Below are 27,271 nucleotides of genomic sequence, written 5' to 3' on the forward strand. Positions count from 1 at the left end.
CATTGGGAATCGATATATCGAAGGGTGGTTTGAATTTTTAAACGCTCTGCGCGGGAGGGAGATTCGATTTTGAGCGGGGGATTGAAATAGAGAACCTTGGTGGATCGAACTTCGAGTATTCTAAATTTCTGTAATTTGAGGTTATGTTGGCTGATAGATAGAGTAATAGAGTAAAATATTGGGTAAAAGTGGGTTTGTACTGCATGTTGTATGATAGAGTTGTGTAACTTTTTAGGTGTAAAATGTTCGTTAAACTTTAAGCTAGGTTTATGTATAAAATGAACTAAAGAGAGGAGTTAAAAAATTTGCTTATTATTTGTTGTTTCTCTGAAGGTTCGGCTGTTTTTTAAAATATGAGGAAGATGAAAAATTAAATATCTTAAGGGGACGAATGAAAAAATGCCAACATGATTTTAGTCAACAGATCAGTAACGATTACGTTCTTCAACATAGATATATTTACATATATATATGCGTTTTACCTTATTCCATATAATATACATATGTATATATATATATATTCTTTTCAATATATATATAGATCATTATCACACCTATAGTTGATTTGTTCCGCGAGGAATGATATGTATGTGTAACGTCACCCAATTGGGCCCACCACGCAACGCTTCGTTTAGCTCGCTTACAATTAGTATTACAATAATATAACAATTCATTGGAGACCATTCTAAAAATAAGAAGGAAACAAATCATAGGAAACGCTCTTCGTCAAGTGCGTTAATAATCGTGCGTATACTTAGGTCAATCGTTCCTCAAGATGGAAACAATCACTGTAAAAAATTAATTCGCTAAAATTAAATAATCGATGCTATTTAATCAACAGTTTCTGCGAAACTTTGGCGTTGCTCCTTATCTCCTAAAAAGAAATCGAAAATTAGACAGAGAGTCTTTCGCAGTATTGCTGTAATCGCTTGCGTATTATTCTTCCTAGGGCTTCTCTCAAATAGATAAGAGATTCTTCTCGAATACTTTCAAAAACGTGTTTATCACTTCTGAATGGATGAAAAATCTTCTTACATAAAATTGGCAAAGAACGAACATTCTGAAATGGATTGAACAGCTCTGTTTTTGAATATCGTTAGAGGGACAGAATAAATAAATTCTAAGAAGATGCCCCGCGAGATTAAAAAATGTTTTACAATTCGGCCACGCTCTCGAAATGAAAGTAAAAGTAAAGTTCGTTCTCGTAGAATAGTATCATGTGCCGATATAATCGAATATAATAGAATTAAAAATCTTTGTAAACTCTTGGAAAGTTTCTTAGATACTTTCATCGTAAGTCGTTTCAAAGCGCGCATCAAGCGTGCACGTTATAAAACTCTTCGTTCATTCAACAATATTAAACAATTGTTGTACGACGTTTCCATCGTTTCAAATTCGCCTATAAGATCCATAAAATATTGCTGCTCTGAAGACGATCGGCGCGCAGCGATAAATATCTGTATATTTGTAATCAATCTCTGTAAAATCTTAAATAGATTCAGCGTATCTTTAGTTTAGAAGCGACTGTCGTCGTTTTACTTTCAGGAATGATTATCTCGTTTCCCATATTCTTTACGTCTGTCGATCATCGTCGATGGCGTCACAAATCGTTAACGAAACAGCAATTTATAAAACGAACTGTAGCTATTGCCGTGCAATACCTATAAAATAATCGATAAATATTACAGAGAGTACAACAGTGTACACAGTATACTAGTCACGAACAGAATGTAAAACAAGTCTAATGGAAAACGGAAGTTGCACTGTTGAGACGCAACCCGTCGCGAGCCCCTTTATCGTACTAACAATAAATCATCCTCCAATCTTCGTTATCTGACGCCTTTTCCTTCAATAACAACGTCCCAATTACTTCTCCCACCGATCAGAGGTACGTTTATCGGCCACAGGAAGCGTGTCGTTCGTTTTCATTTTCTAAGCTACTACGTTTCATCGATACATCTTCTGACGAAGACGGCTATGTCGGCGAGGGGCTCTTTAAACCTGCGGCCTCAGCTGGAACAGAAGATCGACGATGCTCTCGTCGGCTAAGGTCGATATATCGCCGACGTTTCTGTCCCCAGCTGCGATTTTCCTGAGGACTCGTCTCATGATCTTCCCTGAGCGAGTCTTTGGTAAGCCTGGGGCGTGCTGGATTACGTCTGGTTGGGCGAATGGACCGATTCGTTCTCGCACTATATAGAACAGATTTCAGTTTTATATTTAAAATTTTTTAGAAATATAAAATTACAGTTGGAAGTTGAAACGAAGAAAAGTGGAATTGTTGGGTAGTGGTTTATGATTTAAAAAATAAAAAATTGTAGCAATTTAGTGAAAAGCAAGGCTAGATTCAGGATAAATGTTACTATTAATGAATGTAAAAAAGGGAATTGTATTGAACCCTAGGATAAGGACTAAAGAAAAAAAATGGATTTAGAATTCTGTATCACCTTTCTTTTTAAGCTCGTCCTGAAGTTTCTTATCGAATTGCGTGCCCTCGTTGGGTGTAATAAAACAATAGAGACATTGTCCCTTCACAGGATGCGATTTACTAACTACAGCAGCCTCAGCGACTCCAGAATGCTCTGTCAGAACGCTTTCCACCTCTGCAGTGGACATCAGGTGACCAGAAACGTTCAACATATCGTCGATACGACCTGTTATCCACAAGTAGCCATCTGCGTCTCGTCTGGCACCTGAAGTTCAGAATATTTGTATTAAAAATTGAAGCATAACACATAAATATAATAAAAGTATATTCTTTAAAAAAATTAAAAACTCCATGGTCAAAAAGAACACTCGAATCCTCTGAAACTTCAGCAGCATTCAGCTCATTCCGTGAAACCGACAAAAGAACATAGACATATGGATCTTCAACATTCTTTCTAAAAAATGTCTGCAATCATGGCCTGAATCACAAAACCCTTCACCCAAAAATTCTCAGTGAAACCCACAATCATGCATTTTAATCGACCATACTACTCGTGATCCTCTTTCCTCAGAAAAGGGGAAATAATTTTGAAATAATTCTCCATCAGACATTCCTCCCAAATCAGAGATAAGACAAGTCACCCAAGAATTGCAACATGCCAATCCTGAAAATTAAAGCTCGACAAATTTTCGACTCCAGAGGAGACCCGACTTTGGAAGTGGACATAATCACTGACGTTGGATTACTGAGGGCTGCAGTGCCGTCTGTCCTGGTGCCCACCCCTAACCAGGCGCAAGAACTGAGGGATGGGAACGAGGCTATGTACCATGGTCGCTCTGTCTTCAGGGCTGTCGATGTTGTTAACAATATAATCGCGCCACAAATTCTGAAATCGAGACTGGAGGCTTGTCAGCAAGCGGAGATAGATGGATTGTTGAACAGACTGGATGGCACTGAGAATAAATCTAAGTTGGGTGCAAATGCTATGCTGGGAGTGTCCCTTGCTTGCTGCAAGGCTGGCGCGGCGAAGAAAGGACTTCCGGTTTATAGGTGAGTTTTAATTTATTCAAGATAGCTATAGATACTTATGCATATGGCATGAGTTGTATTTTTAAACAACTGAGATTATTTATGGGCAAAACCTAACATAAAAGAATTTTAAAAAATTGGATAAGAATTTCTGAAGATTTAAAAAATACTTGAGACTCTAAGATAAAAGAAGTAGAACACTAATATAATACAGGATCAATAATTTTAATATTCTGCTTCTTACAGGTACATTGCGGAATTGGCAGAAAACGGAGAACTCTATCTACCAGTTCCTTGTTTCAACATGATCAGCGGAGGTAGACACGCTGGCAATACGCTACCTTGCCAAGAATTCTTAATTTTACCTATAGGTACAGACAGTCTTTGACCTCTGCTTTCCTTATTTTCATTTGTAATTTATTTTATAATTGCAACAGGCGCAGAAAGTTTCGCGGATGCCATGAAAATGGGGACGGAAGTGTATAGAGTGTTGGAGAGGAAGATAGCGGCAGCTGCGGAAATTCAGTTACCACTTCCTGTTAGTGACGAGGGTTCCTTTACTCCTGAGCTTGAGGAAGATCGAGAAGCTTTGATGCTACTGGATGAATCCATTAAAGAAGCAGGATATGAGGGGAAGATTGTGATGGCTTTGGATATGGCAGCTAGTGCCTTTTATAAAGAAGGTTAATAGCAAGGCTTATTCTTAAAAGAAAACTTGGCTGAGAGGCACTTTGTTGAAAGATATTTGGTCAAAGCGATATTTGACTGAGTAGACGTTTAAAGACCTGATTCAGGCTTAACTTAGACTTAGAATCCAGGCTTACACCTAGACCTAGACCTAAACTTAGACTTAGAATCCAGGCTTAGACCTAGACCTAGACCTAAACTTGGACTTGGACTTGGACTTGGACTTGGACTTGGACTTAGATCTAAACCTAGGCCCTAGACTTAGACTTATACTTAGACTCACACCTATACCTAAACCAGAACAATACTCAAAGCTAAACCTTAGCCTAAACTGAAATCCAAAGGACTAAATATGAATTCGATGAGATGTCTTCCAAAAAAATATCCATTTCCCATTTTCAACGAAGTGCTCCTTGACAGAGTACCTCAGTGCCTCATCTCAAGTGCCACTAAACATTTACCCAACACATCTTCTATCTAGGGGGTTACGACTTGGCCTTTAAGACTGAAGACTCCGACCCCGACGAGTACATGGAGGCAGAGACTCTAAAAGATCAATACTTGGAGTACTTGGCAGACTTCCCATCAATCGTCTCCATAGAAGACCCCTTCGACCAAGAAGATTGGGACGGCTGGCTCACTCTGGCGGACCAAGACATTCAAATAGTCTCCGACGATTTAACATCGATGCACGTCGACAGAATCGAAGAAGCTATCGAAAGACAGATGGCCAACGCGCTGATTCTAAGAATGTCTCAGATTGGGACCGTAACTGAGGCAGTAAACGTCGCCAAAATGGCAAGAATCAGCGACTGGGGATACATCGTGTCAGCCTGCCAAGCAGAAACCGAGGACAACTTCGTCTCTGACCTGGCTGTGGGATTATCTGCTGGCCAGTTCAAAGCTGGAGCACCCTGTAGGAGCGAGAGGACCGCCAAGTATAATCAGATACTGAGGATCGAGGAGGAACTCGGCAAGGACGCAAAATTCGCTGGTCAGAGATACAGGAATCCCTTAGCCACATGATTCTGGACCTTTGAGACCAGAGATAGATATAAAAAATTAGGGTAAGATCGTCAATTACTGTATGTTGACAAATCACTGTATACATATATCCTGTTATATGTGAAAATAAAAGGAGGGGTACAGTAACTATTGGTCATCAGACAGTAATTGGTACCCTTCCCTTACCAGGTTCTAGAAAAATCGCCTTCAAACAGACTCTTTAACTTACCATCGCCTGTGCAATAGTATCCATGGAATCTATCGAAGTAGGTATTCTGGAAACGTTGATGGTTCCCATAAAGAGACCTCATCATTCCTGGCCAAGGCTGACGGAAGACAAGATATCCCTCACCCTCCCCTTCAATCAACCTGCCATCTTCGTCCAAAAGTTCTGGTAGAACGCCAAAGAAGGGGAACGTCTGAAGAATACAAATAGTGGATTAGTTTCTGCGATTCTTCTCTTACTAAAAAAAGATGCAAAAGTGTCGAAGGTTACCGCTGAGCCTGGTTTCATCGGCGTGGCACCAGGAAGGGGAGTGACCACGTGGCCTCCAGTTTCTGTCTGCCAGAACGTGTCAGCTATGCTGCACTTTCCTCGACCCACCAGATTATAGAACCAAAGCCACGCTTCGGAATTGATCGGCTCTCCAACTGAACCTAGCACCTAAAACAGTACAAGGACTTTCGTTATTTATCATGGAGAACAAGAATATTTTTTAGGTTCGGAGACCGATTCAAGATTCTTTTTCGCGTGGATCCCGTGTACCTTTAGAGTGGACAAGTTGTGCTTCTTTACTAGATCGTCGCCGAATTTCATGAGGGACCTCAGGGCAGTCGGGGCTGTGTAAAATTGCGTGACTTTGTACTTGTCGATGACTGACCAATATCGGTCGTTGTCTGGATAAAATGGTGTACCTTCGAACTGGAAATAAAGAAATTCATGCAGACATATAACGCGGGCGTATTTGGAATTATTTTCTGGGAGAGATATGGCAATTTCTATCTTTTTCTGAGAGAGCGAAAAGAAATAGTGTGATTAATATTTTTTTAACAAAATATTCGTCATAGTATACACATAGTGTTTTTGACGAGCTAGGTTCCATTTTGTTGAGAATTCCTTTTTTGATTACCAGAATGTATTTTTATTTAAAAAATTGTGAAATTTATGAAGAACTATTTGTTTAGGGCTTTTCCAATTGCTATGATAAATTGAGATACGACTTTTATCTTTTATGTGAATTTTTTTAAATGCTTAACGATTGACTTACGATGACCGAAGTGGCACCGTTCGCCAATGGACCATAAACGACGTAAGTGTGGCCAGTGATCCATCCAACATCAGCTGTGCACCAATATACGTCACCAGGGTGATAGTCGAAGACGTATTTGAACGTCGTCGCTGCATAAATTAAGTACCCAGCGGTGGTGTGGAGCACACCTTTAGGTTTTCCAGTGGACCCACTGGGAATCACATATTAAGGGGAAACGCATTTTAAAAATCATTCAGACATGACTTTTTCCTTTTAATAATAGAGTTTACCTTGTGTATAAGATGAAAAGTGGATCCTCCGCGGACATCCACTCGGGATAACAACTGCTCTCAGCGTCTTCCATTTCGTCGTGCCACCAGACATCGCGGTCATCGTCCCAAGAGGACATCAAGGAATTCGTAGTGCTGTCATTGTTTAGTGATTCTGTTTACGAGAATTTTTCAATAATAATTAGGCGAATTATTAGAAATTAGAAGCAGAAGAAAATCGTTTTAAACTCGTGAAAAACCTACGATTCTTTTTTAAAATATAGTAGTTTAATTAGTGCATACTTCTTACTCAATTTTAAAGAGTATCAGAAATTTTAAAGGTGCTTCTACATGTTAAAACAGAACGAAAGCGAAGAAAACTTCGCTTGAGAGCTAGTAATAATTACTGAGAAAACGTCTAAAATTCGCGTGAAATGTGTCTGACTTGTGACTTATTCTACTGTCCATGTGCAACTGGCTAGGCCAGGCGCAACGAAGTCAGTAGAAGAAGTCCCCAGTCCTGAGTCAGACATAACGAAATCAGTAGAATAAGTCCCAAGTCAGACACAGCAAAGCCAGTAGAACAAGTCTCAAGTCAGCCCTTACAATTTTCGACACTGATATCTTCAGTATCTTCTCGCTATAAGCTCATTATATACTACTCTACATCTACCATTTGGCAAAACTAAATATCTCATTTCCTCTAACTTTCACTTCTGACAAAGACAAAAGTTATCCTCACACTCTCTTTCACTTTACAAGCTCGTTGCTGATAACTCTATCACAAGGTCACATCCAGCAAAACTGTATCAAGGTAATGTCCTTTCTTCTACCCACCTGTACCATTATTCTTATTGCCATGAGGATTGCTGAGCCTCTTCAGGTGATCGACTACTATACAACATTCGACCACGTGGCCATGCTTCTTGACCTTCTTCAGGGCATCGTCGCATATAGATTTCAAGAGAAGCAGCTTCTCGCCTCTCCAGACGCCGTCAGTGGTAATCAGAACCTTGGCCTTCGAATCTAAGATACGTTCTGCCAAGGAATCAGCTGAGTACCCTGCGAACTGGTCACACGTGCGGATTCAATGATAGCGGGGCATTTGCACGCGCGCAATCGTGTAAACCGAAAATTTCCATTGGAGACTGATAACGATTGATCGAAATGCTTTTTGTAAAAATTGCTTCTTACATAATGTATAATAACAGATTAGCATCTGCAATAAATATTTTCAATTATCTTGGGAAAAGATTATGAATGAACTTAATTGACTGAATTTTTTTAAGATGACTTGTTTTTTGAGACTTAATAATAGTGTTGCGTCTAGACCTCTGAAAGTGTGAATGTGACTCTGGTCAGGGGATCTCGTTTAGCCCTGTTTCTTGTATAAATATAGCAAAAAGCACACAAGTAATTATAAGTGATTATAAGAAGGTTGTATTAACAACTTCATTTATTCACATATTGCGTATTAAATAGTCCTAAATTGTCTCTTGCTCAATAAATGGCTATTTAGCATCTAATTTTTCATGTGTAATTAAGTGTAACTAAGAGTGATCATTATCTGTAAAATTATTTATTGAAATGTGTCTGTGATTTATTGTAATGCTATTACTTATTTTATGAATTGATGAATGACTTCGACACAGAGCAGATTTGCTGGTAGAACTGAAGTGACCTTTGCATATGACTTTGTTACATTTGAAATCAATCAGTGTCAAGTTCTGATTAAATGAATTAAACATTGATCGAATCACTTGTCTTCCGCTTCAATTTTTACTGTTTTATTTCAATGATTACTAATACTATGTATGCGAAATGAAAAGCGATGATGTTTTCATTACTGACGTAAGTAACCATGATTTCTCACGATATTTCCTCAGATTCGATTCTCAATTTCTAACAAAATACTGTATAGATCTCGTTGATAATGGAATATTATTTCCATTTTTTTATTCGATATTTTAAATAATTTTCTAGAATCTAGAATCATGATCTAGTATCCAGACTATAAACATTTTAAGCTACTGAGGCAAAAAATGGGATCTAGTGATTAAAATAAAATTTATTTACCACTACGCTGTGAACAGCTCCGATTCTGGTGCAAGCTAGCATAGCAATGGGAAGCTCCAAGATCATTGGCATATAGATCGCAACACGGTCTCCTTTCTTCACTCCCTTCGATTTCAGAACGTTCGCAAATCTGCATACTTCCTCGAGTAACTTCCTGTAAGTCAGCCGCGAATAATCGTCCGGATCGTTGCCCTCCCTGAAATGAAATCATACAGTTTAATTGATTTTCTATCCTTTAACAAACATTTTTCTACTTACAAATAAATCTCTACTTCAATCTACAAATCAATTTACTTACAAAAATTTGTCGAGTATAGTCTCTTGAAATATTAATTATTTCAAATATTATTAAATACGATTAATTTAAATTTAATTACTAAATAAATCTGGATATATAATACAAAAATTTGAACTCAAGAAAATTGAATAAAAATGAAATATTAAATTTTTTTTCTTCAAGTTTCATAGAAGTTCTCCCAGACGAACATAAAATCATTGATAGTTTAGATAAGACTGATTAATGAAAGATAAATCAGTAAACGTAAATATTGTGACATTTATTTCTGTTTTTCGTTTGAGTATGCATTGCGTCACCGACCCACTTCGTCTGCTTTTAATTTAGATTTATTTGATTAGGTGGAATTCCCTATTGCTATCAATTATAAAATCTCATAGGCCTAGAAATACGTGCGTGTCCACGGAAGGGGTTCAAAGTTCAACATTCGTATCCTGTTTGTGTATATAGTACGACCTAGAACGCTTCAATAATTATTTTTACAAGTATCCACAATCTTTGACGTAATACCACGATCGTGTGCAAATACATTATCATTAAGTGGCAAATACAGGGAAACGAAACAGTTTCCTCGCATAATGTGTCTCCTAGCCTTTTAAAAACTTTCTATTATCTTTCAAGGTATTTTTAATCATTGTAATTATTGGAACATTTGACAGCCTGTTTAAGGAACTAATTGTAACAAAACAACTGTTTATAAAAATGCTTTCTGATTGCTTTAATATTCCAGACGTCGAGATTGGAATTGTTAGAAAACTTTTAAGCGACAATTGTGAAATTTATTGACTGAACCTCTGACGTATTCCAGTCGATCGTCACGCGATGGGAAGAGAATCATCACAGTCGGAAGTTATGTAAACTCGACGATAATTACCATTCACAAACTTCATTAATTACATCTGTAGACAAAAATCGACACAAATACTCTATCATCTATTTATCAAAAACTTCCTAAAATCTTCTTAATTTTCAATAATAACCAATCACTTGCAGCTTCAATTTCCTTAACCATTTCTATTCAACTACACTTGCTACACTCTATAAATAAAAATAGTTTCTCACATTAAAAACAATATTATAAAATATCTAAGTCTAAGTTTAGGACTACATAAACTTTACTTATAAAAAGTAAGACTCGAGTAGATAATTCCACTTAAAATGAATGAATTTTTTTTAATTTAAAAAAATCAAATGTTTGTGGTAATAGTGGAAGAGCTTATGCAAATCTAAGTAACCAGAGAAACATTTAATTTTCGCACGTCGAATTTGTTCAGGGAATTAGTACTGTCAGACGTGACAGAATGAGAATCGTACCACGTGTACTCTACCTATCAGAACACTGTCATCGGCACTGTGCCAAAATTTCGACGAATCAGCGAACATCGTACGATGTGGGTACAGACTATTGAACCGGTTTCGCCGAGTGTTTGACTCATCCACCGATTACACGGACATGGGATTCCCTCTAAATCTCCTTATTATCATCGCCAGACTGCTTTCGGGAAGATAGGAGGATAACAAGCATAATAAATGTTTTGCAACAAGGATGAAGACGAAGAGACGATGACAGATTCTTTTATTATGCAATATTCGGTCAGATTGCATCTCAAGGAAAAAAGTATCTGAGAGAAAAAACTGTATCTAAATTAAATTGGGGATTCTCTTCAAAAGAAGAAAGCCTTTACTGAGGCTTTAGTGTCAGATATCATTTAGCTGCTATGGATTGAAATAGACTTATTTCAAATTATTTAGAATTATTTTTCAGAATTAGGATTATTATAACAGTATTATTTAGGAGAAGTATGTGAAGAAAATGGGACGAGAGAATTTACTGATTTTTAGATTACAGTCGAAGAAAAAAATTGCATAAAAATTGAGTTTAAAATAAAGCATAGTAAAAATGACAGAATACTGGAAATACACAATGTAAAGAATTTCAACATCATTGATAAAAATAGATAAGTTAGTACAACTTATGTTACAAGGAAGTCTTTTACTTCGAAGAAGCATACAAGCTTCTGTAAAAATTCCTTCCCTCGAAGTACATTAAAATGGAAAATAGGAGTAAATAAAGCATACGATTTAAAAGATATAAGGAAGATATTCAGTATTTGGAATTTGAACTTAGCAATGACAGACAAAAACGTATTACATACTATGTTCCCTTATGTAATATTCATCGTATTTTATTTCAACAAAAAGGAAAAAGGAATACACTAAATCTAACAGTAATCTTTTTTAATAATCACTTTTTGCAAAAGAAGATTTCGAAACTTTCTTTAATCAACTAAAAATATTTCTGATTTCAGAAAATCATACATGCAATATTAAAGAAAATATGCAGTATTATGAAAATTTTTAGTAAGCCAACTTTGCATATAGATAATTCTGTCTGTCACGCACAGAAACCTTGAACGAGCCTCGTTTGTGCATCAATAACCCAATGAAACGTTCGGAGAGAAAAATTTGAAGCTGGAAAAGCTCTATTTAAAGATCGTAAAAAAGGGAAAACGTCCTCGAAATGGAAACTGTGACTGCTTCTTTCATTCATCGTCTCTGTATCGCTTATACGACCCATTGGATGACTTGCGTCTATAAAAGGCCGATGTGTTTTGCATAACAACGAAGCGGCGACAGAGTTGCTGATAAACACGATCCCACCAAACTTTATAGGCATGGTTTGCATTGCTCTTTGTCGAACTAATTCATTTTTAATTGTATATAATGAACCTTCCCCCATGAGCAGCAATAATGCAATCACCTGAGGTTTCGTTAATAAAATAGCAATTAACACTCGTCTCTTAACGAATTGATTGCTAAGTTAAATTCTTTAGAAGAGACTCTGACGACTGTGCAAAGTATTTAGTAGTTTACAAATCAGGAATAAAGTATGTACAACTATGAATATTAATTTTCTTAGGAGCCAGATGACTCTATGGAAAAGCTGAATAACAAATCGTAAAGTATCCTCACCAATAGAACGCGATCTTATCGCCATTGCCACTCTTCACATTTTTGTCCAATAAGTTGAAGCTTATATTCGTAGACGCTCCTACCATCCATTTAATAAAAATATCGCCTTTGCTTAGGTTGAAGTTGTACGAGAAGAATGAGTTCTCTTTCGCTGGCGTTTCCCAATAAAACTGCTTCGAAATTTCGCCCCAGAATTCCGCTGGATTGCTCAGGGATCTGAAACGAAAATGTGAAAGTGTTAATAGCGTGGCTAGAAAACGCTTTCTAATGTCAATGTTGCAATCGATGGAAATTCTTATGAATTTCCTTTAGAGATAATACCAAATATGAGCTATTCACAGGTCAAAGTAATTAACTCTATTTTCTGAATTTTTTGAACACTTTGCAGCAAATATTCAACTAATAATAATTGTATTACATTTAAAAAAGTACATTAATGAAGTTAAATTAGGCACTTGTTTAAGGAAATATTCTGTGTTTCTAGTTTCTGCGAGCTGTCTGCAATTATAAAAATTAATTCGAATTTTTTCTATTAAAAATTGTGTTTCATTGACAATATTCCATATTCTGTAATAACAGAGCATTCATTAAAGACGACAATTATTGGTATGTACGCAAACGAAGGGTTAAAGGTCAATGAAAATGTAGCTTTACAACTTCAATGTAGACAGAAATCGTATCTCTTGGAACGTCTGAAGAGGATCGATATCATTGTTCTATTTTCATAGTAAGTACCTATGGCATTGCTGTGCATATAAAACATTGTAACCAGATTTTGGAAATTCTGCTCTGGGTCAAGGTGAACCCCAGCGTCCCCAATTTAATTAATGCATCTCTGAAAAGTCTTATTCAGTAGATTCTAAGTTAGCATAGAGTACCCGAAGATTCCAAACTTGCTTTCCTATTCTAATTATCTTCGCTTGAAAGCTACGTCCTTGATGATTAAGCATCGTGAAATCAATCAATTGCTACTAATTTAATGGAGGTGCAAATGTAAATGATGGTATGTAAATGATGGACAAATCATTTCATGAATTAAACCCACTGGTTTGTACTTTTATATAATTACACTTTATCAAATTGTCCACGATTTATTAAAAAATTCTTATGAAGAAGAAGCTTCTATTAAGATCTTAGAATGAAAATAGGATTTCTAGGTCATATCCTGACAAGTTGGCAAGAATTAATTTATTTTGAATGTCATCCTAGAACCACCCACAGAGTGAATTTTCCCCTCACTTGCTCTAACAAGCACCCAGGGAATGCACTTAATAAACACGCTTAGTACTACGCTCATGATTAATGTCAAGTTCCTATTCGTCGTCGTTCACCCTCTTTTATTGTCCTTTTCTAATATACCTAGCATTATTGTGTTTGCTTTCACATTTTACTGATGAAAATTTCACCCTTGCAGTAAATACAAAACGAATTTTTTTTACAAGAAATCGTAGACTTTTTTAGAGGTAAATCTTTGAAGAAATTATAAAAATGAAACAGAACAAAACTCTCATTTACGAAATAAGTGAATGCTCAAGTAAGTCACCTGTGTTTTCTTGAACTCATAAATTTCACTAAACCTAAAGCACTGGAAAATCCTCTACGAAGCAGGGCATTCAATAGCAGCCAGGTGAGTCTCGGCCAAAATTATTGATTCGCGATATTCTCAACTGCTAGGCACAAAGTAATCCTTTTTACATAGAATACCATCGGTTAGGAACCCAGCAATCAATCTCAAGTTTCCCTAAAAATAAGCGATTACCTAATCATCAGTCGACACTAATAGAAACCTAAGGAAACACGAAGGGGATGAACGACCCCCATTACGAAATCATGGACAACTACAAGTACAACCTGTCAAGTCTTTCTGTGCACCATTTTATTGTCAAAGAAATAGAATTAGAATAGGAAATTTCAATATGCAATGAAAATATGAAATTCATATCCTGACGTACAAAAATGTATAAATATCGAAAGTTGACTGCACTTTATGACATTTCGAGGGTCAAGGAAATTTTTAGTCAAGCTTCATTTCTATAATTTCTAATTTAAGGAAAATATGAATTAACATAAAGGTCTACAGTCTAGTCACCACAAACTTAACTGATCATATGAAATAAAACAACAGTATATGTATGTATTAGGTAACTTAAAATATTCATACTGTGGTACACTAAAAAGAAACTCAATATACAATATCTTTCACCTTGCTTTTACTTAATCAATACCCTAGCAGTTGTTTAATGAATCTTTTCCCATGCTACTATCAATGTATACTTAAGTAGATAAACACTGTTTGTAAAAGAAAGAATAAAGCTCGAAGTACCAAATTACAAGAGTACAATTATCGAGAGCCGTTCTCCAGAGTCAAATTTCTAAAGAATGTACATGTCTATCTGACAGTTTTCTATAATAGCTACTCTCAAGAGTCCTCTCAAATAGTGTGTTAATTTATAATTTGGCAGAATAATTGTTCTCCATGAACAGTACATACTTTAGGACACTTGACTCTCAAAAATAACTCTCAATAATAAATTGTACTTTCAAGTAAATACTCTGATCCACATAATATTAACTATCTCTGCAGAGACCAACCACTCAGAATCATAAACGAACACACAATTTAAGAATATTCAAAAAAAATTGAGAACTCTTGCTTCAGACTTCAGAGACCTCAGAGACATTAAAAAATCACAAAACCTAATGAACTCTAATTCTCAGATGCCCCAAGGAAAACCAATTCCAGTTGCTCTCAAAGGGTTGCCCCTGTAACATGAGTACAAGTCGAGCCAGCGCTGCAACCCCTGTTACAGTCGCCTCGACACCGAGCCACTCACTTCTCGTACATCTTCCTGTACTGCTCCATACTGCCGCAGTACGAGTTTTTGGCGATCTCTGGATTAGGGTAGTATATCTTGTCCGCCATGATCGCGGTGTGCCCCGACGTGTGTCACAGCTGCAACCCTCTCGCGGCTTCAGTTGGCCCTTCGGAGGACGCCTCGAGTGGAGGTCGATCAATAAAAAGCGGACTCTCGAAGCGTGGCCGTGATGACACGGGGACGAGGGCGATGCTTTCGCTCCTTCTTGGATGGAGAAACACCTGAGGGGAGGACGAAGAAGGACGGAACACGATGAGATCTGGGGTGAAACGGAGGAGGCACGAAGGTTCCTCGGGAGCGCACCTCCGCTCCGTATCGCGTTACTGCTCGGCTGATAAACAGCGACTGAGCGGCGAACCGACGCACGGGACCAGTGACACCAGCGGCGGCGTCGTTGGCGTCTACTGGCGAGGCGTCGTTTCGCGCTGGCAGCGGAGGCGCCGCCAGGGGCGTCAGTGGCAGAACAGCTGACGATGCCCAGTACCTGAACTAATTTTATTTCATTTTTAGCTTGGGTTCTAATGCACCTAATAAAAAGTAATAGAAAAATAGTAGACAAAAGTAGTATTATAAAATAGTATATTGAGATACTGAGGTGTATTTTAAGTATCTGGATGTGTAGAGAAATAGCTAAGAAGGTTGTCCATTTACTGAGGGATTTGATATCTTAGGCGTTTAGGTATTGAGATATTTATCTTAGGTAGTCATGAGAGTCCGAATCTCAATTTTGTAAGGATTTGAAATTTTTCAAGGCCATAAAAATTTGGATCATTTCGAGTATTAGATAAAGAGGAGATTCATATGTGTATATGATAAAATAAGAGGAAAATTGAGAATGATAAAAATTCGTCTGAGGTTTCTCTTCTGAGTTATTAATTGTTGAGGAAACACTTAAAATTCGAGGTGAAATGTGTCTGACTTGCGACTTTATTCTACTGACAACGTGCGCTAGTCTGGTCAGCACAGCGAAGTTAGTGGAATAAGTCCTGAGTCAGACACGTTTCAGGTGTTTTGTATCACTTTTACATTTTGCTTTAAGAGTTTTCTTATTCAACTTTTTATATGCTTTCGCAATTCTACAAAATAATTACCGTATAGTATATTCTCTTTCTTAACAAGAGACCAAAAAATTAGAAACATGTAGCACTGAGAAATCAGTCGTTCTACCTCAATGAACATTTTCATTTATAACTCACATTTGCATCTACAGTCCTTCATACTTTGCAGCAATTCGAAGAAACCTAGTGGTGATAAGAATCGATTGCAAAATAATAAATCTCCACGTTCGACACGTACATTCGTTTTTCTCGTTTTGATTTAATTATTTTTAACTGGTTAATTTTTTTGTGACACTTTCTATTGATGATACGGACTCCAGACTCATTTTGTATTCCCATTGTACCACGAGCGAACAAACACGTGAAAATCAGCGGCGCATTAATTATGAAACGTCGATATTACAGCTGAGGTAACCGATTTATGTATTCTTACAGGAAATGCGTCTAGAGTTCTCAAATCATGTATTATTCCTTCATCGCGTACACACGTGTAGTTAACGATCGATATCGATCTTGAATCTAGCAAGGACTCGATCATTGGTGAACGGATCGTTCCAAGGACGCGGTGGACCAAGGACCAATTGTAATTGTAATACAAAATAATCGTTTTAACAATCTAACGATTGAGGATAAGTACTCTACAAATGCTAGATATAAGTTTCAATGTTTTAATCATTTTTAGTAATTACTTAAATATTGAGAAAGTTTCATTTATGTTTAGATGTGATTAAGTGGTGCAGGATTTGTATATACAACAAGAAAGAAGCTATATTAATAAAAGGATTGTTACTTGAGAATTTTTAGAGTGAAAATAAATTTAAGAAAATTGTATTCTTCATTATTATATACTTCAAGCCATGATTGAAGTTTGCAAAGGAGTTCAAGACTTGGTAATATACATTATATTGGTAATATACTTGGTAATGTAGGTCATAATAAGAAAGTTTCAGCGGTAATTGTATGCAGATTGGCCTATTCAAAATTGCAAATTAAACTTGATTTTCTGAGCATCTTATACCTTCAACAAACGTCAGTTAAATTGACTCAAAATTAATTTCCATTGGAAAAAAATTCTGAAATAATTTTTCAAATAAAATATCAAATACTTAGAGTAGACTGATGATTATGAAGTAATAGCCTTTACTCTCTGTAGATAAAACGTTTGCTCGATAAGTTACCTTGTGACGATAACGAAGTTTCGTTCGGAGTTTACACATCAGATTGCACCTGTGAAATTAAAAATTGGAAGGGTTAGTAGACGGCTAAATAAGAAAAAAATATGAATATTAAGAGATAGGGTAGGCAGGATACATATAAATAGGGATAAGGGAATGATTAAATTGAAAATTTGAATACCTTATCAGCGGTACAGAATGACCAATGGTCAGGCTGTCCACTGGTCAGGGGAGTCCAGGCGCCCAGGGGTCCAGAATGGTCCAAGGTTCAAGGGTGGTCATTGAACGTATGTGACAGAAACTGTTGTGATGATTATTTTTCAAGAAATATCAATTTTCGTGCATTATTCTTCGTTCGATCAATTTCGAAAATTCAACCACTTGAAGAACTTCTTTAATTGGTTCCTCATCTTCCCAAGGGAGTATAAATACCCCTGCAGGAGTAGAAGTATGTCACTCGTCGCGGGTTCTCCAGGGGGTGAGGACCCTCCTGGGTCCTGGACCACCCTGGACACTTGGACCTGGCCAGTGGAGAGCTTGACCAATAGTCATCTTGACCAATAGTCATCTTGACCAATGGCCATCTTGACCAGTGGTCATCTTGACAATCGTTAAGTTTTCCTCAAATTTAAAATTTATTTTTTCTGTTACCCTTATTTTGTATGCACCCTGCCCTCTCTCTTGCACTTTCCCTATTTTATATATACCTTACCCCTCTCTTCTGCTTTTCTCTATTTTTTATGTACCGCTTATTAAATATTTTTTCCCTCTTTACTAATGTTTATGCTTTAGTATTTAATTATTATTTTTTATTTAATATTTAATTATTATTATTTTCTAATTCGATACTGATTGTAAAGATATTATTTCTAAGTAGGTTATAAAGGACAAATTTTATCGTAAGAAGCTTCAACCAGTTTCACCACGAATTAGTATTAATTCCACGTACGCTTAATATTGCAGCATTTTGATAATGCCTCCATCAAACACAGGAAAAGAAGGACAAACGTTCCTACGATATTCACTGTCCCATTTAATACACCTGCAATGTACAAAATAACAAGCTCTAACAATAAAATTGTTTGTTTTCACCGTTTCATTACTGTGGCAATTAATAGACGCGAATCACCTTATCCGACTCGATCGTCTTTTCTAATTCTTCCGGAAGTCTTCAATCATGGCTCGTTGCACTTGCAGAATTCAACGCAACATGTAACTTTACGCGTTTTTTATCCATAAATCACGTTAACGATCGAATCCAAAGATTCTTCAGTAAAGAAGGATGTAATTTACTACTATGTAACGAGTTACATGGTTTACCTTCTCCTCGAACAAAACGAATCCTACCTGAGGCTTGAAATAAAGAAACCAGAAAACAAATTTTATCGACTGGATGTTTCAATTTTCTAAATTTTATAATAGCCCTCACGTTAAAACTAACTTTTTCCAAATTTTATAAGAAGCATGAGCTCAATTTTTATAGATTCTTAAATTTTCATACAAGTCAATATTACATAGACTATTGGAGTAAAATACCTAACACTGAAACAAGTAAAATACTCGGTAGCTTACTTAAATATCTAACAAGATACTTAGAAACTTAGTGAAATACCTAAGACTGAAACAGTGGAATAAAATCGTAAAAAAATATTTCAGAACGTCAGATCTCGAAGGAGGAAGTTCCTCCTCAACTGCACGTCGACAGCCTCGTCTTATCGATGTTTCCAAACGGTACCCTCGAGGTCTTTAACCATCAAGAACCTCCAGTTGTTCGCAACCTCGCCAGAATTCCCATGTCCCATCTTGCATGCAAATGCGTACGCCCGTATTTTTTTTGTTTACACTTATCTCACGTACAGGATATTTTTACCACCTGCGGTCACCTCCTCCCTATATAAAGTCGCAGGAGGATTCACCTCACACGCGCATACCTGCACTGCATCCCGAGGACGCTGCGTCGACACCAGAAACGATAGAACCGGTATCGCACGGTTTCCGGTTCTCTTTCGTCGCGTGAAAGCTGAACTATATCAGTCAGGAGGCGTAGCAACCCGCGGGACAGTTAGTCTCGATTGAAAAATCTCGAACAGCTTCCTCAGTCGAAGTGTAAATATCCAGCAGAGTTCTTTTCTATCGCTTGGTTCTGAGAAAGTTCTTTTCTGTTATTCACTGTGATCGAAATAAGGAAGAGGAAGTGTTGGAAACTGAGGAAAAGTAGATACTGATTAAATCTACTTACAATAAAAAAGAACTGTAATGAAAGACCTTTTTTACTATTTACTGTGATCGAAATAAAGAAGAGGAAGAGGAAGAGGAAGTGTTGGAAATTGAGGAAAAGTGAAAACTGGAAAATCTATTAAAAAAATACTGTAATAGATTAAGAATTATTGCTAATTTCTGAAGCTTGAAGTCTGAAGACTGCATCCTGTTGAAGAAATGAGGATTGTTGCTGTAAACTATTTCTAAGATCTCAATAAGGGTTTGACTAGCCTTCCGTTATTTTTGTTGATTTTTTAATTCCACAATGAAATCGATTACGTTGCACCTGCTTCTCCTGGGAGCGATTTGTACAGCTGAGAAAGTACGATACGATGGGTACAGACTGTACAAGGTTTTCGTGCCTGACTCTAGTGGTCTGGAACTACTGAACGTTATGCAGAAAGACGATGGCTACAATTTCTGGGGCCAGCCGAGGATCAACTATACCACGGACGTTATGATAGCGCCGGCGAAGTTGCAAGAGTTCATGAAAATCAGTAACACTACGCGAATTAATTCTGAATTGATGATGGACGATGTACAGAAATACATCGATGTTGAAAATCCTCGCGGAAATTTGAAGGAGACTTTCAATTGGCTGGGTTATCATCGACTGGATTCAGTAAGATAGCAAACACTTATCAAGATCATTTAAGATTATGTGCCTTTACAAGTAAGAGCAGAATGAAGTGGAATTGATTTGCTGTCAATTTTAAAATTGAACAATTTCAAGCTTTTTAATTAATTATACTAATCTTACCTATACTACTATGTTCATCTTTTAATCAGTCTAATATCATTAAAATATTGTTCAATACCATCTATTAAAATACTCTTTAATACTATACTAAAATTTAACTCCATAAACTACGTTGCATGTTCATCTAAAAATCTCAGTTTCACTGTATCATATTATTAATTAAGCTTAATTTCAGATATATCGTTGGCTAGACTCACTAGTGACCCAACATCCTGAAATCGTGAAGCCCATAACTGGAGGGATGAGTTACGAGGGGAGAAGAATAAGAGGAGTAAAGCTTTCTTATAAAGAAGGCAACCCTGGTGTCTTCATCGAAGGTGGAATACATGCTAGGGAATGGATATCGCCTGCTGTGGTGACATACATCCTGAATGAACTTATACTAAGCGACGATCCCCGTGTCAGATACATGGCAGAGTCTTACGATTGGTATATTTTCCCTGTGTTCAATCCTGATGGTTACGAGTACACTCATACCACGGTAAACAATTGTTTAATAAGTCTTATATAAGCACTTCCTCATCGTAAAACAATGTACACTTAAATACCAGATATCGAATCTGAAAGTCTTTAACGAGGTTGAATAAATTTCAGTTATAAATAAATAGAGATTTCGATGTCACTCGTCTGATCGCGAGGTACACGTCAGACGACGTATAACTTTGTGTACAAAGAGATAAAAATTGTATACAAACGTGATTCGAGTCGAAATCATTGAAAATCTTAATTTCTACTTAACGTCTTATCTGTGATCGAGCAGTTATCGTGTAATTAGTTAAGGATCTTCGATCAACTGCACCTTTTTTCAATCGTAACATGCGCATTCGTCCCTCTGATTGATAGATATTGGAAGTACGTGAGATATCACGGAGGCAATCTAGTCGATTGATAAGGAGAAGAAAGAATCACGGTACGAAGTGCGATTTTTTGTTTTAGAATCGACTTTGGCGAAAAACTAGGCGACCTACTGGAAGGGGCTGCATCGGGGCTGATCCGAATAGAAATTGGAATTTCCACTGGGCAGGTGATGATTTCATAGAGATAACAAAATTAAATAAATTAAACTCTTTCGATACATTTAATTAGTAGTATTGGAAAACTAATTTATATTAAACCCTACCTTTATTGGAAAACTATTTCATCTAAAATTAAAAAGAATCTCTATTTTCTCATATGACACTACTAAAAGTTAGTACTCTAAAAATTAATTCATGTAGCAATCACTGCAAGAAATTATTTGTTTCTAAAAAAAAAATCCTGAAATTCTCAGAATTAATTAATACCTCAGATACAGGGTGTATCAGAACTGCTGGTCCAAATAGAAACATAATAATTTTGCATTAAAAAATAATTCTGAAATACACAATAAAATTTTTTAATATCGTGCTTAGTTTTCGAAAAGACTGAGTGAGAACTACAATCAGGTATAAATATACAAAAGTACAGTTTTGCTTGAAGAGTACACAGAATAAGGAGAACAAGGAGTCTCATGTCTGACCATTGACTTTCTCTACTGTGCGCCATACACATTCCCCTCTCCCTGTCTACTCCTCAAATACCAGAAACTCTACTTCAGTACTCTCATCCTCTCCCTAAAATTCAAACTCAATTTCCTCGAAAGTAGATCACAGTACCAAACAATTATATTCTATACCTTCAGCTTATTTTTTAATGCAAAATCACCACACTCCTGCTTGTACCACCAATTCCGAGACATTCTACACTTTCCCTTAATCGAACGCGATATTCTCAATCGAAATGAAAGTGTTGAGAATGATTTTTACGCAACATCTTAATTAAATTTCCAGAGGGTGGCACCAGTCCCTACCCCTGCAGCGAGATCTACCCTGGCGATCGGCCCTTCTCTGAAACAGAAACGAGAACCATGTCACAGTATATCCACAGCATCCACGATAAGATATTCTCTTACATAGCCTTCCACAGTTACAGTCAACTGCTGCTTATTCCTTATGGGCACACCAACGCCAAGCTGGACAACTACAACGACCTGTTCCAGATCGGGAATTACTCTGTCCAGGCGCTGGCGAAGAAATACGGAACCAGATACAAAGTCGGAAATATCGTGGACGTTATATGTGAGTAGATCGCTGGCGCGCGAGGAGAATGATTAAAACGAAGGTCTATGATTGCCATTCGATTCCATGTGCATGCTGCAAGGCTAGAGCCTCGAGTGGTACGGTTTAGAACACTTGTGTGAGAATTAACTGAGCGATTTCACGATCACTAGACGCGTTTACTTCAACGTCTAAAGAAGAAATGGCGTCGGTGGATCTATTTGTGTTCGACGTATTTAAGAACCTTGGGTCTGGTTTATTATCGCCAAGCCCTGTTGTAAAATTATTATTGGTCCCAAGCCTCAACACAGGATTCTTCTTTTTAGAAAACTGTTGCAAGTAGTATAGCATGTTATTGCAGCATAAAAATATTTGTAGATAAGTTTGTATTTATTATGACTTGTATTCCTTGGAAAGGTCCCAATTGATGGTTCTTGACAGATCGTGCTGAATATACTGAAATTAAAATTGCAATGCTTGGGTTTATACGACGTGTTATCGTATTTGAATCATTTGTTTCAATATCGACAATTTATATGTTTGTATATTTTTATGTTACCTTCTCTCCGTTTTTATTCTGCTCTTTCAGATGTTGCATCTGGAGGGTCAATGGACTGGGTACGGGGAACATACAAGACTCCTATAACATTCACTTACGAGCTTCGAGATACGGGAAGATATGGCTTCATTCTGCCAGCGAGTCAGATTATTCCAACTGCAGAAGAGACTTTGGAATCCTTGGTTGCCATGTTTCAGCAGGCTGCGAAACTTGGATATGGACTATCTACGACATAATGATAGAATAATGATTATTTTTAAGAACTGTTTAGTGTTCATTACTTATACATCTCAATCTACTATTTAATATACCAGTAAAAAAGATGTTTCCCTAGTATTTAACTAAACTTCAGTTATTTATGCAAATTCATATTTTTTTATATAGAATTATAGAAATGGGACTTAAGTGGAGGTTCGTTTCGTTTCCCAACATTAAATGTATATTTATACTGTAAAATTGTTTAAGCTTTATACGAGTCAAGACATTTAAAAAAAAATATACTTTCATTTGTAAAATAAAGTGTGTTCCAAAATAAAAAATTTGGACCACGGCCTCAACAGACTAAGTTTGATTACAAACATGATGTGTCTATCTCTGTTCACGAACTGCTCTTATCTTGATTTCAGATACTACTCTAAAAATATAAACTTGCAATTATCGATTTTTCCTTAAAGCATTGACGTGTTATCGCGTTTAATTAGCGGTTAATTAAACTGTTTTATTGGAATATGGGGATTTCCTAGAAACACAGTTTTTATAAATCCACAAATGGATTTTTCTTATAGTATAAGGAAATTAAATTAGTCGATGACGAAAAATTGAATTACCATTAACAGATGGCATTTAAATCCCCAGAAGCTGCAACAAATACAGAAGTAACCAACTGTGCACAATAGAACAGTAATATAAAATTTACAAATAGTAACAGAGGAAACAAATGAAAACTCTTTCGTTCAACAATATTCGACTAATTTGTCATATTTGCATATTAAGCAGGTATTAAATTTCCTGCAACAGGAAGTAAAAATGGACGAAGACTAGAAGAGAGTAAAATGACGTAATTTCGAATGCTCACCATTTGCATTTTCGAACTTTTTATTCTACATAGACGATCTGGCGCTCAAGCCTCACGTGCCATCACAGAAATGGGATAGAAAAATTGTAACGTCTGCAATCACGGACCGATAAAGGCTCCACATATACCGGAATCAAAAGTCGTCTGCAACTGATTGTGAAACTGCGACGGTACTTGGAGTGGCCTGCCGCGATAATTCACTCGAAACAAATCTGATAAGGCAGACATTCAAACCCAATAAGCGGCTCCTTAATTGATCGACGATATGATTTTTGAATAACCATCCAACAGAATCGATCGTTGGTGCCGTGTGCACGTGAACTGTTTAAATACAACGAAGGAAACACTGGAACGCAAACTTCTCGTGTGATCGTGAAGGGTAAGACATCGAGCTTTTGACTCAGTTTGGAGACATCAATAGACATAGAAGTGCTTTCTTTCTTTTGCCACTGAAGTCCCGTCTGATTTCATAAAATTCTTAATTATTCTTAAATTGTACTTTTGTGGGAACTCCTAATAGTAGAGAATCTTCGATTAAAATTGGAATTACATTTGTTTAGAGTATTTTCGGTTGTTAATAATGGGACTAATTACTTTTCAGAGGAGCATCATGTGGAAGTTAATTTTCATCGGGCTGGTCGCCCTCGCGGCGGCCGAAAAGGCTAAATTCGACAATTACAAGGTGTATCGTGTGGTTCCTCGCACAGAAGAACAATTGGCAGTGGTACGCAGCCTGGAAGACATGTCTGACTCGGTATGTGAAGTAATCTTATGTTAAGTCAATTTTCTATTCTTCATTGTTTCAACCTAGAAATCATAGATGCGAATTTTCTTTGTTTCAAATTGAGAGAATCTTTACCAGATCCTAGTAAAAGAGAAACATTACAAGATCAAAAATAATTGTCTTCATTTTAAATAATTGCATCGATGAGCTGGAGGACAACTCCAAAAATCATCTGGACCTCAGAGCCAAAGTGCATTAAGTCTACTTATCTTCCCATAAGTCTAGTTAACAAGTTTTATTTTCTTTCTAAGTCCACTTGCGTGGCTTAATATACTTTATCTCTTTTGAGATTATTTAAAAATGGCTAATTTAGGGCTTGCACTGTTCTTCAACTTACTAATTCAATCGTTTCACTCTGACTTACTCTACTTCTTCAACTCTAATACAATAAACTCCACAGTACTCCTTCTGGAAAGACCCAAGTGTTGTCGACAACATCGTCGACGTGATGGTTGCCCCCCACAAGGTTCCTGACTTCATTCAAATGATGGAGAAATTTGAAATCGAGTATGAGACTTTCATCAACGACGTTCAAACTTTGATCGACAACGAGAAGCCAGCTATCCAGCCTATGGCAGCGTTCGACCTGAACAACTACCACAGGCTCAACGAGATCTACGCCTATTTGGACAGCTTGGCCAAGGCCTACCCTGGCAAGGTTCAGGTGATCGCCCCTGGAAAGACCTACGAGGGTCGTCAGATCAAGGGTGTGAAATTGTCTTTCGGTGGCAACAAGCCTGGAGTCTTCCTGGAGGCTGGAATCCACGCTAGAGAATGGATTGGACCTGCTACCATTCTCTACATGCTAAACGAACTGTTGCATAGCAATGATCCCGAGGTCAGACACCTTGCTGAGTCCCACGAGTGGTACATCTTCCCTGTCTTCAACCCTGATGGCTACGAATACACCCACACGACCGTAAGTTGAATTCTAAATTGGGGAATTGAAGAGTTTATAATAAAGACAACCTTTTCCAAATATTACGATACTTTTGGTACAAGAAATTTATGGAGATTTAAAGAGATTCTAAAAAAAATAATTGAAAGAGTTATCGAAATTTGGAAACTGATATTCGTTCTGTTAATTCAGCTAATTGTAAATCAGTATTTTTATCGTTTAGAAGAACTTATTTTGCATTACGTGAGGCTAGTCACAATGTGTAGCTGGAAACAGTTCAAAGAATACTTGGCTTGATTCTTATCTCATGTTGGTCATTTCTAGTAGTTTAATATACTATCTTCTGTCATGATATCTATCTGTGATAAATGAAAAGTGTTAATTGATAACTATGTAAGTCATTCGATGAGACAGTATCTACGAATAATTTTTAGCGAAAGTTGACGCGTCATGGAGCCAATATTAGATATGTGTAAGTTCCAAAGTGTCTTATCGATAATTCAAATATTATATTTATGTTCTAGAACCGTATGTGGAGGAAGACCCGCAAACCCTATGGCTCCCTTTGCAAGGGCTCTGACCCCAACAGGAACTGGGGCTACAAATGGATGTGTAAGTTTCATACTTGGTACCTTCTTCACCTTCCACTTTCGTTTCCTAAGAACTAATAGAAATCATTGATATTTTCAGCTGGTGGTGCAAGCAGCAGCCCATGCGCCGACACTTATGCTGGCAGCTCCGCCTTCTCTGATATAGAAACGAAATCGATGTCTGAATACATCCAATCCATCTCTAACAAATTCTACGCCTACGTTGCATTCCACAGCTACTCGCAGCTTCTGATGTTCCCCTACGGTCACACGAGGGATCACTTGGAGAACTACAAGGAGGAAGTAAGTAAAATAAATAGTATCTACTATAGTGAATATTTTGAAATTTTTTGTCAATCTTTTCTTTGAGAATTTTGGAAAAAATACTCTTCCTTTATTTATAATATCCTTCATTGCGCGTTATTTTATGTGATATGATAAGAAACGCATCGTCTGCACTGATATTTGTGATGTATGATTTATTCCTTTTATCTGGAAAATCAGAGACTGCAACGCCCAATTAATTCACTACTTAAACGTTGATAACGATTAACAGGAAAAGATAATTTATTTTGCATTACTTTCAGCTCCAAATTGGCCAGAAGACTATTCAGGCGATTGCAAAACGATATGGAACTAAATACCAGACTGGAAACATTGCTGAAACCATTTGTGAGTATATAAATACTTATTTCAAATATAATGTCAACAGGAAATAGAGTCACTGAGAAGAATTCTTCAGAATTAAAAAGTCACTCTTAAAAAGATTAAACTAGGGTAGAATTTTTGTTCATACTTCTCATATTGAAATTTCAGACATTGCTAGCGGAAGCTCCATGGACTGGGTGAAGGGAACATTCCACAAACCAGTAACCTTCACCTACGAATTGCGAGACACTGGTCGCTACGGTTTCCTGCTTCCCGCCAACCAAATTGCACCGACAGCTTTGGAAACACTTGACTCCTTGGTTGCCATGTTCAAGGAAGCCAAGGCACGAGGATACGAATAAACAGAAGACACTTAAATGAATGAATCCCAATAGACAAAAAAGACACGCATAATATAATAATAAATATATCGACTAGTATATTTATTATTATAGATACTCTTACAAAAGCAGCATGAAAAATAAATTTTAATTATTTTTTT

The 27,271-nt window shown here is 36.9% G+C and overlaps 3 protein-coding genes across 3 annotated transcripts; 2 read left to right on the plus strand and 1 right to left on the minus strand.

Moving 5' to 3' along the window:
* Positions 1 to 435: 435 nt before the first annotated feature.
* Positions 436 to 15,237, minus strand: Accoas (acetyl coenzyme A synthase). Its single transcript, XM_076392223.1, has 11 exons — positions 14,847 to 15,237; positions 12,013 to 12,228; positions 8,745 to 8,940; positions 7,506 to 7,737; positions 6,690 to 6,843; positions 6,418 to 6,610; positions 5,916 to 6,071; positions 5,646 to 5,813; positions 5,379 to 5,568; positions 2,448 to 2,693; positions 436 to 2,192 (listed from the first exon to the last, which is right to left on the minus strand). The coding sequence occupies exons 1-11, from the start codon at positions 14,933 to 14,935 to the stop codon at positions 1,996 to 1,998; spliced, it is 2,037 nt and encodes a 678-aa protein (XP_076248338.1). The 5' UTR covers positions 14,936 to 15,237; the 3' UTR covers positions 436 to 1,995.
* Positions 3,084 to 5,170, plus strand: LOC143187215 (enolase). The gene is made up of 4 exons (XM_076391301.1): positions 3,084 to 3,478; positions 3,704 to 3,828; positions 3,895 to 4,140; positions 4,626 to 5,170. Exons 1-4 carry the CDS (start codon positions 3,084 to 3,086, stop codon positions 5,168 to 5,170), a joined length of 1,311 nt encoding a protein of 436 aa, XP_076247416.1.
* Positions 15,238 to 19,837: 4,600 nt separating the features above from the next.
* LOC143188367 (zinc carboxypeptidase A 1) lies at positions 19,838 to 27,209 on the plus strand. The gene is made up of 11 exons (XM_076392577.1): positions 19,838 to 20,002; positions 20,316 to 20,621; positions 21,077 to 21,164; positions 21,949 to 22,236; positions 22,805 to 22,998; positions 24,451 to 24,603; positions 25,034 to 25,552; positions 26,056 to 26,143; positions 26,222 to 26,424; positions 26,709 to 26,793; positions 26,938 to 27,209. Exons 1-11 carry the CDS (start codon positions 19,838 to 19,840, stop codon positions 27,129 to 27,131), a joined length of 2,283 nt encoding a protein of 760 aa, XP_076248692.1. The 3' UTR covers positions 27,132 to 27,209.
* Positions 27,210 to 27,271: the final 62 nt, after the last annotated feature.

This window comes from Calliopsis andreniformis, chromosome 2 (assembly GCF_051401765.1).
Source record: "Calliopsis andreniformis isolate RMS-2024a chromosome 2, iyCalAndr_principal, whole genome shotgun sequence".
Classification (NCBI taxonomy): domain Eukaryota; kingdom Metazoa; phylum Arthropoda; class Insecta; order Hymenoptera; family Andrenidae; genus Calliopsis; species Calliopsis andreniformis.